The sequence below is a fragment of the Phoca vitulina genome, unplaced genomic scaffold, assembly GCF_004348235.1.
Source record: "Phoca vitulina isolate PV1807 unplaced genomic scaffold, GSC_HSeal_1.0 scaffold29, whole genome shotgun sequence".
Taxonomy (NCBI): Eukaryota; Metazoa; Chordata; class Mammalia; order Carnivora; family Phocidae; genus Phoca; species Phoca vitulina.
The window spans coordinates 17,006,715-17,022,694 of NW_022589732.1; the positions used below are offsets into that span (position 1 = coordinate 17,006,715).

The window sequence follows — 15,980 nt, forward strand, 5'->3', positions numbered from 1 at the left end:
AGGATTAAGAGAGGCTATCGTGGCAATGCATGTTATATAGGGAGCAGCTGAAAAAAATGCTTCTCTGGTTTCGGGGCGGGAGAATGTGTGTGAGGCTCTGTGTATAGGTGCGGGTGGGGGGCTGGGGAGCGGCCTGGGTGTGCAGGGGTGAAGCTGGGGGAGGACTAAAAGGGGGGACACTGGGAAGGACGGAGGGTGATATGGGAGTTGAAGTTGGGGGTGGTCTGTCAAATTAACGGAACAGCCAGATGTGCAGCTGCTTGCCCACGGCCTCTGAGACACAGAGACAGTGCCATTCTGGAAGGACTTGAAAGCTTCCACTGAAAGACCCGTTAGAACCGCAATCCCACCAAACGCCACAGTGCTCCCTCTGGAGTAAGAATGTAGATCATCGAAAACGCAGATCCGCATGTAATAAGAATAAAGAAAATACCACAGACCCTCAGTCATAAAGGACCAAAGAACTCATCTGATCCAATGTCCCTCTCATCACAAAGATCAATATCAGTGACTTTCCCTTGGCAAATGGACATGTGGTGACAGAATGCTCACTACATTTTTAGGCAGCCCATTCTGCTCTGGAAATGTCTTCCTTATGTGGGGCTAAAATCTGGTTCTCCTTCATCATTAGCCATCAGTCCTGGTTTTTCCCATGGAGCAGAAGATAAAATGGCCCTTTCAGCCCACTACCCCCTATTCTCTTGACTGCTTGGCAAGTGACAGCTTGTCCCAGCATTTCCTCATTCTGACCATCCCCTTGGCGGCATTCTTGAGTTTGTTAGTTCTTTCCTTCAAACCTTCGTAGCTCTTGACACACTCCCTCTCAGAACGACCAGTATGAAACAACCATTACTCAAAATAAATCACATTTCTATCAACAAGGTTTATGCTGCCTGTCTTCAGTGATTATTTGAAACTTAATGCTCAGAGGTCTTCATTACATTCCATCCTGTGGCTTTTGCCCCAAAGTTCCAGGTTAGGAAGGTCCTTTCGAATCCTGACTTCTGCCATTCAATAATTTTGAGGTCTGAGAATCCATACAGCCTCCCCCAAAGATAAAAGAGAAGTCACATTTTCTTCTCTGGAACAGTAAAAGAAATCTCAGACTTCAGGATACACCCTATGCCCCCAATTAATGCTGTCTTTCCAAGGACCACGGCCATACTTCCAAAGAAAAATGTCATTCCCTACTGGAGGCTCTTAACCTTTGTTGAAAGGCAGACAAGGGGGAGCATCTGCTTATGTGTGGGTATCATTTAGTGTCACCGTGGCTGAGGGTCATGGAGGGCTGGAGGAACCGTGGTGTGTGTGTGTGTGTGTCCCCGCACGTATGTGTGCTGGTATGCACAAACGGACATGCTTGTGTACCTATTGGTGTGTTTGTGTAAGCCACTATATATTTTTTTAACCTGGTGGCTATAGAGAGGCATAGAATATAGAAAAATAAACCTAGAGGGGTGAGGAAAAGCAGTCAGGGGACATTCATTCTGCGTTTTTGACATATGTTTCCTTGGGAAGTTGGGAGCCCAGCTCAGCTCGTGGAGCCTCAGCTTCTACCAACATTTTCCTCTGCCCTTTCTAAGATGCTCCTCATCCTTCTGCCTTTCACCTCTCTTTCCTCAGACCTCTCTCTGAGGCTCTTCTCCACTCGTAGAGCATGAGCAGTGGGGCGGACATTTAGCTGTGACCCTCTCCTGGATGCAAAACTTCATCTCCACCCATCTTCTCTTTGCGGTCCCCTGATTTTCTGCCAAATCCTATATAGAAATGAACCCTGGCTAGAACCCCAAATTACCAACACCACATTCTCCCGCAGCCAGACCCTCCGTACTGAGGCCTCTTCCTATAAGTGCATTGCTGTCCCCTGTCACTGAGAAGGAAGCTCATGATCACGCAATCTGTTTTACATCTACTCTGTCTCACAGTAAAATAATGTCCCCTTCTTTTTCCAGTTCAAGGTTCCTGGTCTCCTGGATAACCACAGTTCCTACCCAGACCCCTGCATCCTCTTCTTTCCCACTCCAAACAATGCTTCACAGGGCTGCCAGATCAATCTCCCTGAAGCTCAGGTCCAATCCCATCACTCTCTCACTCTGAAAACTGCTGTAGCTCCCCAGTGCCTACTGAAATATTTATATCTTCATAACTCAAAATTTTAAAAAATCCCTCAATGCCTAACCCAAATTTCTGCCTCAGGTGTCCCCACTGTCTTACACATAGCCTGTATTCCAGCCAGATTATACTCATCACTGTCCCTCGAACATGTCTCCGGGTCCCCCTGCCCCTTACTTCTAGTCTCTGTGACTGCAGCCAGCTCTATCTGTTTCCACCTGGTGAAATCCTATGCATTTTTCAAAGTGTCTCTCAAACCCACTCTCTTTTTCTTCCTGTCCCACGTTAGCCTCCACAGACTGTAATTCTTTCCTGGTAATAGACCAGCATTCGGAAGCAGAGCTACACATTTGCAGAGGAGGTTGCCAGGACAGGGAATGTGCTTCATGGTACCCATGTCTCCCCAGCAATGCCTGGCATGCACAGTCTGGGCACACAACAGGTACTTAATAAGGGTTTGTGGAATTGGATTGACACCTTCAGGACAGGTAGCGTGAATCTGAGGAATGCAGAGCATATAACAGGAAAGGGAACCACAGAGGAACCTTAACACCACATCCAAATTTAACCCCGAGGTTGAAATACACATGCTCCATCTTCTTGAAGAAACTCAAGCTCTGGAGGGGAACACACAGCTGGCTCTGGGGGTGAGCAATTGTTGCTGTTTAGTAGCAGGGTGGTGCTAGATCTCTGCACCGCTGTCTCTCAAAAGCTATGATCAGGAGGAAGGCCTGTCCACTGGGCAACTAATATCCTTCACTTATCACCATGAGACACATGACAGAGACAAAATGGCAGATACAGCTAGTAGGCAGAAACCAGAGCCTGGTCTCCAGCACATCCCAAAGCTTTTTAGTCTTGGGAAGCTGATGACAATCCAGATAATAGGAAAGAAAGAAGGCAGACCAACTAGTTGAGCCAACAGCATTGTCCTAAAGAAGTTTAAAGTTTGGGATCCCTGGGAGACCAAGAGACCCCGGTTAAAACCACTACTTCACTCCTCAAGGCCTAGTTTTCTCTTCTTTCCAATCAAAATGGTAACCTCCTTACCACATACACCACCTCTGAGGACCAACTCAGGCAGTGCTTCCTAACCCTGGCCGCACACGGCATCATCTAGGAATTTATAAAACTCCTCCTGGCCAGGTTGTACCCCAGGCCAGTTAAACCACAGTTGCTGAGGTGCAACCCAGCTACCAAAATTTTTTAGAAGTTTCTCAGATGATTACAATGTGCAGTCAAGGGTGAAAACCAGTGATCTAAGAAATGCATAGCATCTCAGTTGGCAAAATGCCTACCACAGAACGGCGGCAAACGTTCATGAGCATTAGCATTATTATTACAGTTCTCGTTGGTACTGGTGCTGCTGGTGCTTGTGGTAGTGGGACAGGCTTGGCTTTGGACTCCGAATTCTCACGCGGATGAACGGTTTTCAGCATAGTACCACCAAGCTCTGTTCTGGCTCTGCAAGGAATATTTCATTCTCCAAGCTCATCACATATTCCTCTCTCAGATCAAACCTCCCACGCTTCAGTTCTCCCATGCCTTTGCCTCACACCCTGTTCTTCGACCTCATGGGGATTTGTTTCCTGCTTTGTTTTGGCCTCCCTTTCTATAAGCCCCAACACTGGTTTGACTTGTCTGTCTACCATCTTACACCTGGTGGCCACTCATTTTCATATTCTCTTAACAGCTCCATGGAATCCTTCCCCTCCTCTGAGTCTCCATCCCAGACTAAAGCCATTTTGTATGTTTTCTGTTGTTTCTGCCAAGAACTGCAGAGAAAATCAAAGAGCTGTGTTGACCAGCATCATGGCACCATCACAAATCCAACCCCAGCTGGCCCTCCCCAATGCTCACTCATGCTCTCACCTCGCTCCAGCCATCTCCCTTACATGTTTACTGTAATGTCTGCTCTCAACCTTTGTCACCATCAGTTCCCCATCCCAATCGTCCTGGCCTGTCCTTCGATCTTCAGGGAAAACCAAACTGGCTGCTTTGTGAAGGAAGTAGAGTGAACAGACTGAGCTGCCTCCAGCTTCATCTTCCCCATCTAGCCTTCTGTCTCAGAGGGACAGGAATCATTCCTTCTCCTTTTCAAGGCCATATCATCTTCTCCTGATTGTCTCTGTTCCTCTCTCTATCATTTAACAACTCTCCCCTAAAGCTTCAAACTTTCCCTCTCAATGGGGTGTCACCTCAGTCTACTGTAGCCAACAAATATGGTATCTTTCTCCACATTCTAAAAAGAAAAAGGAAATCTTTTCTTTGACAAGATACTCTGAAATATCCTATTTCTCTCCCTATCAGCACTTGAAAGAGTAATATATGGTTTCAAATACTCACCTCCCATTAATGCTTCAGACCCCTGAATGCCAGCTTCTACTGGCAACCAGTTATTCAACCATTCCTGCCAAGGTCATCAACAACTTCTTGAGGGTCATATGTGCCATCGCCTTTTTTAGAACCTCATCTATATGACTTTTTTATAGTACCTGACAGTGCTAATCATTGCTTCCTTTCAAATCAGTCCAGCCCAACACATTCTTATGGCATATCAACTCTGTCAGCTCCTGTGCTTGCGGCACTGGGAACATCGAGATGAGCAAAAGAAGAAGAGTCCTTGCCTCTCAAAGAGCTCAAAGTCTACTCAAGGAAACACATGTAGCAACAAATAATTAGGATATATTCGAAACAGCTATCTGGAACTTATTCAACTCTCTTCTCCTTTGACAGCATCCACTCCTACTTCCTTAAATTTTTGCCCTCAGCCCCTTTCACTGGATTCTCTTCCTCTGTTTGTCCCTTTGGTGTTGACATTTCCAAGGTTCCAGGTTTGGCCCTTTTCTCTTAGTTGCTCTGCCTTCTCTCCCTGAGAAATATCCACACTCAAGGCCTATACCCTGCCCATCACCAATGATTTCCAAGTCTGTACCTTCAGACCTAACTTTATCCCTATAGCTGTATGTTTGTATTTCTTCTTAGATATCTTGTTAGATATCCTACTTTCAACTCAAATGGATGAGGACCAAATTCTTTATCATCTGCCAGAAGCCTATTTCTCCTCTTGAGTTCTCAGCTTATTTCATCACTTTTATATCCACCCAGTAGCCAACTTTGAAAGTCATTATCAACTCCTCATCCTTGCTCATCCACACCTCCTTCTCACCCAACTAGCCTTCAATGGGCTATCTTTTCGGTTTCAAATCCTCACACCCTGCCTCAGTTTCTGCCTTGCCCTTGTGACTGACATCACTACAGCTGTCCTGTCAGTGCTTATTCATCCCTTCATGTCTACTACAACTGTCTTCCTACATAGCTCATGCTGCCATCTCTTCCCACACCTAAACCATGCTCATATTCTTGCCTGTTATCTCTTTAAAAGGTGGATTTAATCACCATCTTCCTATCATCCCAGCCCTTAACAAGGCTATAAACCTGTGCTCTAGACCTGCATTGTCCAATACGGTAGCCACTAGCCACATGCCTATATTTAAATTTATAAATTAAATAAAAGGGAAAAAAGCAGTTCCTCAGTCACACTAGCCCCATTTCAAGTGCTCAATAGCCACATGTATTCAACTCATCCACAAATGTTACCTCTTCTTGGAAGCTTTCTCAACTCCTTAAAATATATAAAATGAGGAGCTTTATGTACTCTTGTATTTCTAGTCTCATCCTTGTCTCATTGCACTGTAATTGTTTATGGGGGTACCTCCTCCATTCACCTGAGCCCTCAAGGATAGTGACTGGCTGCATCCAAGTCATCTTTGTGTTCTGGGCTTTTATAGTGCCTGATGTATAGTGGGCACTCGTTTATTCCTCTCTCTTTCTCTCAAGAGTTATCCTTACCAGAAGGTTAACCAGGAAGAAACTCTAAGATGCTCATTTCATAATGTGATACAAAAGCACAACGGGAAACTCAATCACATGTTCCCTCTTTTCAGGTACTGACTCAAGGGGCTCTCTAAGAATGGACCCTTCCTTCCTCGGCTCACCCTCCCTTTCAAGATCACACTCAGTTCTTGTCTTTTAGAACCACAGGGAAACAGTCTGGCAAGAGCCACTGTTGTACCAGTTGATTTAAATTGAAATGTTTTCCCCAGATAAATGCGTGCTAAATAATACACCAGCTCTCCAGCCAAAGGGAAGTGACAGGCGCTCTGTAAATAAAGGCACTTAGTTGCTGGTAAAGAGCTGTAAAGTGGTTCTGAGCTGATGTTTGCTGACCAGCAAGAAGCAGCTTCACCTGCTTTATATAATTGTCACTGCAGTCTTGCCTGCTGTATATTAAAACTGCATCTCATAGACCCAACTGTCACATCGGATATACCATCCAGCATGGGGTATGCCACCTTTCTCTGTAATTGTTTTTGACAACCAGGCATCACATCTCAAATCTTTCAGAAAGTGTCTGGTCCAGAATCCCTAGGCTGGGTCAGTTCTGACACCATGTGGGCTAGAACAGTGACACCAAAAGGCAATGTGAATAGAGGAGAGGGAAAAGGGAAAAGAGGTTTTGTTGGTCTCGGAGACCAAGTAATGCATAGTGCCAAGTGTCTGAACACAAATCTCAACAAAGACTCTACCTCCTCAGTGTTAAGACACATTTTTCATGTTACACTGTATCATGTTAGGAAAACTTGCCATAAAAATGCATGGGTATTTTGGCCCCAAAGCACACACATTTGTTCTGAGTCCACATTTCTGTCCTGCTGAGTTCTGGAGACATGGTCATGTAGCTCTCAAGACAAAGCAAAGGATGGGGTTTTATAAGGACTACAGAATAAATCATAATGAAAACTGGGTAGCAGTGGCCAGAAAGCTCTGTCATTATCACTCAGGGCAAGTTAGATTTGCTTCCACCCACTGAAAAGAGGAACACAAAATCATTTGGTACTCTAATTCCAATTCACCTGCAGTGTGGTGGTGACAAATGCCCAGATGAAGGGTAGTGAGAATATCTGAGGCCAATGAGCATTCCTGCTGGTCCAGAGCATCTCAAGGAGGGACAGAGTGGCAGGGAAACCTAGTTTGTCCCTCAAGCCCCATGGGCTGGGACGAACCCAAGGAGTGGGCTGCATGATGAGCAGCCCAAGGTGAACCCAGAGCACTCACCCATCAGAGAGAAAGTCACTTGCTGTGCTGATGGCCAGGAAAGTCAGAGTGTCCCCAGAGGAGAGTGTTAGAAACCAAGGGCAAGAGAAGAGCAGACAGAGTAAGAAAACAAGGGGAAATGTGGGCTCAGTGCATCTATAATTCTGACAGTCTCTCACTGAGGGCAGAACAGACTGCTTGCTGGCTGCTGGCAGCATGGGCCCCATTCCACTGCGGACCAAGATACATCCTCTAAGCCACAAGCCCTAAGATACATCCTCTGCCTTCTTCTGGCCCCTGCGTGCCTGTGTGCGTGCGTGAGTGAGTGCGTGCGTGCATGCGTGTGTGTGTGTGTTTAGGGGGATAGGCGTACAAAAGAAGGAGTGCCCTTCTCTTGTTTTTGTAAGAAAACTAAGCTCCCTTTCCCTTTCTTCCTTATCTCCTCCCAAAACATATTTTCCTTGCTTATTCTCATGCTAAAGACAGCAAAGGGAAGGCTTTTGAGAATTGGGTATGTGCAGAGGGGAGGGAAAGCATTTTTACCAGTTTGGCCATCATCTAGGATCTGAGAGGCTGGGAGCTGGTTTCTGAGAGCTGGAAGGAAAACCCATGTCAGATGCACACGTAACTCAATTGTGCATTGAGATTCTGATCTATGGACCTTGACGATCACAATTATTAAATTGGGAGAAAACAGACATGCACTTTTCTGCCCCTCCCGCTCAGTTCCATCTCCCCCACCCCGCCCCCTAAGGGAGTGCTTCTCCTGCTTCTGCTTCTCTCCATTCCCCTTGCTAGCTCCTGCCAGGAGAAGAGGAGCGTCTGATCGGGTCGGTCAGTTTGTTCACTAGACCGGGTGTTGTTAGCTTGCAGATTATTGTGCCTTAGAGCAGTGCACACGAGTCACCTGGGGACCCCGTTAGAATGCAGATTCGGACGCAGGAGGTTTGGGGTGGGCATGAGATGCTGCATCTCTAACAAGCTCCTCGGGGGATGCCCACGCTGGGGCAGATTTGGGAGGACATACATGGAAGAACAAGTACTTAAAGGCAGGACCAAACGGTGGCTTGCCTCTTCCACTTCCTAGAAGGTCAGCTTACTGTCTCCTCATATCCTCTGTCACCTGCCCTCCCTGCACAGGCAGCGCAGGCAGGAGGCAGGCTCTGGCTCTCCGGGACACAGCGGGGTAGGTAAGACTCTCGTTCAGAGCCTTGACAAGTTGCTCTGCCTGCAGCCCAGCTGAGCTAGTGGATACCAAGATTTAGACTGGGGGACAGGCAGGGGTTGGTGGCGTGGAGAGGTGAAAACCAGGCTTCAGACTGGATCAGTCAGGGTTGCCTCAAGCCACTCCTAACAGACACATGAAAAAATGCTCCACATCACTCGGCATCAGGGAAATACAAATCAGAACCACCATGAGAAACCACCTCACATCAGTCAGAATGGCTAAAATGAACAACTCAAGAAATAACAGATGTTTGCGAGGATGCGGAGAAAGGGGAACCCTCTTACACTGTTGGTGGGAAGGCAAGCTGGTGCAGCCACTCTGGAAAACAGGATGGAAGCTCCTCAAAAGGCTAAAAATAGAGCTGCCCAATGACCCAGCAATTGCACTACTAGGTTTTTATCCAAGGGATACAAAAGTGCTGATTCAAAGGGGCACCTGCACCCCAATGTTTATAGCTGCATTATCAACAATAGCCAAATTATGGAAAGAGGCCAAATGTCCATCAACTGATGAATGGATAAAGAAGAAGTGGTATATATATGCAATGGAATATTACTCAGCCATCAAAAAGAATGGAATCTTGCCATTCACATCAACATGGATGGAAGTAGAGGGTATTATGTTAAGCGAAATAAGTCAGAGAAAGACAAATATGTGATTTCACTCATGTGGAATTTAAGAAACAAACAGATGAACATAGGGGAAGGGAAAGAAAAATAAAGTAAGATAAAAATAAAGAGGGAGGCAAACCATTAGAGACTCTATAGTTAAGAGAATAAACTGAGGGTGGCTGGAGGGGAGGTGGGTGGGGGGATGGGGTAACTGGGTGACGGGCATTAAGGAGGGCACTTGTTGGGATGAGCACTGGGTGTTATATGTAAAGTGATGATCACTAAATTCTACCCCTGAAACCAATACTACACTATAAGTTAACAAACTTGAATTTAAAAAAAGCAATGAAGACTAGAAGCCACTCTATTCCAAGTATGAAGAAAATCAGATATGGACGCAACCATTGGAAGTGCCGTTTCACTTGCAACACGAGGTGGAAGTTTCCACAGGAGGTGCTGGAGACCTCAAGGCAACTCGAAGAAGACCACAGCAGCCCCCTCAGTCCCTAGCAGCAAAGCCAGTGATGCTCAGAAAGCTCCCCTGAGCCGCTTTGAACCTCGCATCTGCTCAGGGTCGGGCTGCCGCTGCCTCCAAAGAACTAAGGCTTCTTTCCCTTTTCCAAATTCCAGATCTCGTCCCTGGGCCCCGCTCTCCTTGGCAGACGCTGGTCCAGAACCGTGCAGAGAAGAGGATTCTAGGAATGGCTGTTCCCAGCTTTGCTGCACTGTTGAACAGCTGTGGGAAGGGGATGGTGCTGAGCTGACAGAGGGTCACGCATGCGCAGCATGACCGGTCTGGGCGGCATGACGGAGCTGAGCTCTCCCCTGTCAGTAAGATGGCACTTCTCATCCCAGCAGCTATAGTTTTCATGGGCGCTGCTCCCTCCACCTTTGGTCCTGGAATGATGGGATTCAGGCCCCCATCAGGCCCCCAAGGCCACCCATCTGGTGGAACACTTATGGCAATGATCCTGCTGTTCACCGCAAGCCTGCACCGAGGCCTCACATCCCATCCTGCCGAGGCCCTGATTAGTGAGGCTGTTTGCTACGAGGTTTGGCTGTGCTGCCTGAGACTTCTAGATGACATCTCTACTAGCAGCTATCTGCCCAGGATCCCAGGGAAAATGACAAGGAAGACGGGGGCAGAGAAGAGAAGGCAGATGTGCATCATTTAACTCTGTCGTGCCTCCTGCAGAGAACGTGTGACCTGATGAGCATCACCTCTTGCTAAATGACTTCTCGTGTCCATATTGTCCCCACTGTCCAGGGGTCACCATCCGTAGGTTGGCATATAACAGGGCAAAGCTTAACAACCCCATGCAGCAATAACAATGGCAAAGCTTAACATAGGTCAATGGCAAAAATATATACTGGAGAGAAACATTGGGAATTGTTCTGGCAGCATCTTTCCAGTGCCTGACGTTAATCAGGGGACCCTGGTCATCAAGCCACTGTTTGGGAAGACTGAGGGGGTGGTAATTTAAAGGCTGCTTTCCTCTCTGGGACGGCAGCCTATTCTGAATGTGGGTGTTCAGGTCTCAAGCCTGCTTCCCGCGATGGTAAGAAGAGGCAGTGGATGCCCCTTTGAAAGCCATCCCAGCAACCGCGGGTGTCACTGCCAGGCAGGCTGATGTGAGCCTCTTTGAATTACTGAGTGAAGGATATCCCTCTTGCCAGCCCCTGTCCCCTGTAGGCACAGCAGAGAAGTATTACAGGCTGTCCTTACCTTGGGAATTAGCCTGCAAGACCCCGATGCTGTCATCAAACTGCATAGATTTGATGTTGAGTGACGCCAAGATGCATTCCTTGTCCTGCAGCGAAGTATCATCAATATTATTCTGATTGGCTGACAGGATAACGCACATGTCACAGAGGTTGATGTTGACGGCCCTTAAATCAGCCCGACTTAATGGCGTACCCTTTGGCATAGAGGAAAGGAAACAAAAAAAAAAAAGAAAGAAGAAGCCAAAGTGAGACCGAGGGACGAGAGGGAAAGAGGGGGAAAAATAAAAACAAATTAAAGATTGAGCCAGAGCTTTGGGAAATTATTTAACAAGTATCTTTGTTACGCCTTGACATTAAGCTGGCCTAACTACATTCAAGGGAATAGGAGCTGTGTGCTAATCTAAAGGGTAGTCAGTGCTGATGGCGGCATTTCAGGCTTGCTCTCCACACTCAATCAAGCCGTTGCTAACAGACGAGGGAGAGGAATAATGCCAGGGCCCTACATCTTCTTCCTGCTTGGAAATTGTCTTGATTTAAGAAACTGTCCTGTGGCAACCTCTGGCTTTCAGAACATAACGAGGGGGTGGGTTTCAAACGCCTGTTTATTTAATAGCAGGTCACTTCTGTCTCGGGCAAAAACAGCAGCTCCAACTAGAATTTCCAATGCAGCCAAGGGGAAATAGCCAGTGAGCGTGGTGTGATGAGGGGGTGCTGATAGCGGCTGCTCCACCTGGAGGAGGTGGGAGGGTTGGAAGGAATGTGCATCTTGTAAAGGGGCGGGGGGAAAGGAGTTAAGCTTCAAGTCATACAATTTTATTGCGTATTTTCAGCAAGAAAAAAACAAAAACAAAAACCAAGAGGGGCGCCTGGGTGGCTCAGTCAGTTAAGCATCCGGCTCTTGGTTTCAGCTCAGGTCATGATCTTTGGGTTGTGAGATGGAGCCCCACACCTGGCTCTGCACTGGGCGTGGGGCCTGTTTAAGATTCTCTTTCTCCCTCTCCCTCTGCACTCCCTCCCCTGCTCCCTCTCTAAAGAACAAAACAAAACAAAAAACAAGAAAATCACCTAATTGACCAACAACATAGGGATGGTTGAATACACCACTGGACATACGTTCAAGGGAAGTCTATGCAGCAGGTAACGAGACCAAAACAGTTCTCCATGTAGGCATAGCCTTGGAAGGATCTCGGAAATAGTGGGTTAAGTGAGGGGGGAAAAAACGCACACACAAAAAAGTTGTAGATAATTCAAAAAGTATGACTTCATTTATGTAAAAAGAAACCCACAAAATAAAACTATCTATTCATGAATATACTGATAAGTGCATGTACATTCAGAGAGAAATTTCAAGAAAAATATACACTAAACTAATAATAGTAATTACCTCTAGGGAGGAGAATAAGATTGGGGGTAAAGGAAAAAGTTTGTTTTTGACTTTACATACTTCTGTCTTGTTTGAATATTTTATAACAAGAATGTATTTGTATATTACCGGTATAATTAAAAATAAATAAGCCAGTAAACAGATTTTTTTTAAAAATCCCATAACAACAAAAAGCAGTGGGGGCGGGGGGAACAGAACAAGGAGGTAATGACAGAGAGGTAGAGAATGCAAGCTCAGGTGAAATAAAAGGATTAGTGCTAGAGGGGAGAGGTGTGACCTCCACAGGCTCTGTGTCCCTAGGAGGGATCATAGAACTGACCAGGCCAGCCCATGCCGGTGCTCCCCAGGGGCCATATGGCCTCATTTTGGAATTCACATACTAGGTTCTCCAGACTGACTCCAGCTTCTGCTTTGCCTACATGGGGATTTGAGTTGCCTTCAACTCACTGACTGTGTAGGGAGGGGGTCTGCCAACCACCAGATATCCTTGGATCCCTTCCTCCCATTCTCCCTCCTGGAGAAGGGGCTTTGAGCTGATGGAACTTGGCTGCACAGATTGAGACCATCAACCATCTTTTATGACTCAGTGACAGTCATGATTCTGCTCTCAGCCCCCAAAATACTGCTGCAAAGGGATATGATGGAGGAAGAGGCATTTAGGGCTATGGGGCTGGGAAGCTACTAGGCTCTGGAGCAGTATCTTTTGAGAGGAGAAGAACCCCACTTTTCCAGGGATCTCTTGGTACAAAATAAGTCTGACCAACTTCCTGAATCATTTTGCCAGTGCATAAGCCTCAATTGCCTACATCCATAATCTTTTAATTTTCACCTTGTAGGGAATCCAGCAGTAATTGTGATACAAGACAATCCCTGCACAGTTGTATACACATGATTTCAAAACTCAAGAAATACAAATGACATACATAGAAACACCATGTTTCTGTGGGCTGGCTCCAGATGTGGGGTACTGTTTAAACAATGAAATATGTGAAGACAGAGATGAAGGCCCATTTTGTACAAATATATTGTGCTTGAGTGAGCTAAATTTTGGAGAGTTTAAAAAGGACCTGCAAATATGAGAGCTTATTCATATGCACACCAACAGGTGAGTGCATGTATGGAAGGGTACAAAGAAGGAAACACACACACATACACCACACACATGCATGTGTACACACACACACACACAGACTCATGTAGCCCAGCAAAATAATAAGCTCTTTTCAAAATACTTTTAGACCACAGTCCATGTGTCCCCAGGGGACCATGTGGAAAAGCACATGTAGGAAGACAATCGTGGAAATACATACTCAAATCTATGACGACTGGAATTAGAAAGGTATATATCTGTTTATGCTCTTCCATGCATAGGACTATTTGTTTTTCTTCAGGTGACTGTTTTTAACTACATGTGTTTACTAAATCAGTTTACTAGTTTACTAAATCCAGAATTGTTTAAAAGTTTATGAAAAATATATTGATTAGTGATTAGGAAGTAATTAGATGACTCCAAGATCATGTATCCCATGTCCTTACACTAAATTATGGAGTCTCAAACTGTTCCTTTTAGATTTGGGTCCTAGGATTTTTTAAAGTCAAGAATATCCCATGCACATATGTGCACACATACATACAAGCCCATGAAAACATTGTTAGGCTTCTAAATGAATGGAAAGCAGGGAGTGGCCAGCAGAAGGGGTTGGCAGCAGGAATAAAGAAAGAACTCTTAAATCCACTTGGTTAAAAACATAAAGTGGTACAACCAAGATTTATAGGAGCATTAATAATGTCATAAGTAAATTGATAGAAGTAGTTCCATAAGTAAATTCTGCTATAAGCATCATAATATCTCAAAGCACTAGGTTTGGGTAGGCAAGAGAGAGAGTGTAGAGACACTGATATGGTAATGCATTTGATACCAGCCTAACTTCATGCTCGATGAGCAGCTGAACTTGGCTGCAAATTCCTTTTAATAAGGTCTCCCAGGGTTTAGCTATTCCTAGACAGAGCAGAGGGGAAGGGCTGAGTCCTCAGGCCCATAACCAGATGAAGAAGCAGACGCATGATCAAAGCTACAACTATCATATCCATCTGGGATTTTCTTTTGTGAAGGGAAAGAAGAAAAAAACATCACTAATGTGACCCTGGACTTACAGGCAATATGGACACTTTGGGGAAGTTATGAAGCGTCTCCCATTCCCGCTTGAGGTACTCAATGGAGCCCACAAACACGATGTGCTTGAGCTCATGGTAATGAAAGTTGCTGGCACGAAGTGGCATCACCAGGTTCCGGAGGCCAATCAGGGCTGAGCTGACATCACCAAAGATGCAGACCACGACGTGACCGCTCAGGACTGTCATGGCGGCTTCACTTCGAGTCTGCAACAGGGAGAAGTGTACCAGCATTGGAGAAAAGACCTCAGAGGTTGTGGTAAGGATTAAAAAAATCACTTTCATAAAGATAAACGTTTGTTGAGTGCTTACTATGTGCTTTCATTTTTATTTCATCAATGTTACAGTCACGCCATATGTATTTATAATTTGAGTATGTGTGTATACATTATACTGGTGTAATAAGTATATATAAACATATATCCACACATAAATGACCTTTTTTGACAAGGATTTAAGAAAGTTATGCCATAATACATATGAGCTGGTGCTCTTTCCTGATGATTTTTAGGGGGGGAAATAAGAGGGAATAGCAATATTTATGTTGCTTAGAAAAGAAGTCTTAGTTTCCATGAAATTGTTGATAAAATAAGCTGCCTTTTCTGGCTCTCTTGCTGAAATGATGATAAAATGGTAAGATCTATGCTAGTCTCAGCTTGAGAAGTTTGAATTTTGAGTTCTGGACTCACCAATGGGATTTCACACTACATCATTACATCAGTAGATAGAATATAACATCCTAAGGCAGGGGCTGGCAAGCTATGGCCCACAGGCCAAATCTGGTCTATACCCTGTTATTGTTTGGCCATGACCAAGGCAAGATTGGTTTTTACGTTTTAAAATGGTTGGAAAAAAAAGAAGATTTCATAGTATGTGAAAATTACATAAAATTCAAATTCCAATAAAATTTTATTGCAACACAGCCAATCTTATTCATTTAGGTATTGCCTATGGCTGCTTTTGCATTACAACAGCAGAGCTGATTAGCTGTGACAGAGACCATATGGCCAGCAAGATCTAAATTATTTATTAGATGACCTTTCGTAAAAAGAGTTTGTCGACCCCTGTCCACTGCTGCTTTGTGGTTTCCAGGGACATTCCTGGAGAGGCCCACCTGGGTAAGTCATCAGAGGAAGACTCCCAAAGAACAATTAAAAGGATCTAGAGATCGATCAGCAAGAGTAATAAGCCCATGTCTTCCCCCCGACCCTAGGCTTGATCTCAAATGAATGAATAAAATCACCCCAGTGAATGAGGACCCCAACTTCCCATGCAAATGTTTAGCCACTGCCACCCTTTTGCTCACTGTGTTAGTGAAGAGAGCAACACAGGAGGCCACTTAGTGGGCCTTTCTCCACTCCTCCGTCTGGTCCAATACCTCCCATTCTTGCCTTCCTTCCTCCCGATCCACCCACTGCATGCCTGGATGGCCCCATGTGGCTTTTGGGGAGGCATATTAATGTCCACTGCACATATCAAACTCTGCTTGATTTAATCCCTAGAATTGACCGGTGTATTGATTGTTTAAATGCCAATATTACAATTCACGACAATGTCAGCGTTATTACAGTAACCCCCAGGGAGAAGAAGAAGCCAGCTTTCACTGCCTGATCGTTAGAATAAAGCAGGGCTGTCACCATTATCGGTTTCC

At 45.4% G+C, this 15,980-nt stretch overlaps 1 protein-coding gene across 26 annotated transcripts in view; it reads right to left on the minus strand.

Moving 5' to 3' along the window:
• Window positions 1–15,980, minus strand: part of KCNMA1 (potassium calcium-activated channel subfamily M alpha 1) — a 715,944-nt gene that overhangs the window by 56,883 nt on the left and 643,081 nt on the right. For all 26 annotated transcript variants that reach the window (XM_032423695.1, XM_032423687.1, XM_032423686.1 and 23 more), the window contains 2 exons: window positions 14,312–14,536; window positions 10,775–10,967 (listed from right to left, as the gene is read on the minus strand). In XM_032423695.1, the coding sequence (XP_032279586.1) occupies window positions 10,775–10,967; window positions 14,312–14,536 (418 nt within the window). The remainder of the gene's footprint in view (window positions 1–10,774; window positions 10,968–14,311; window positions 14,537–15,980) is intronic.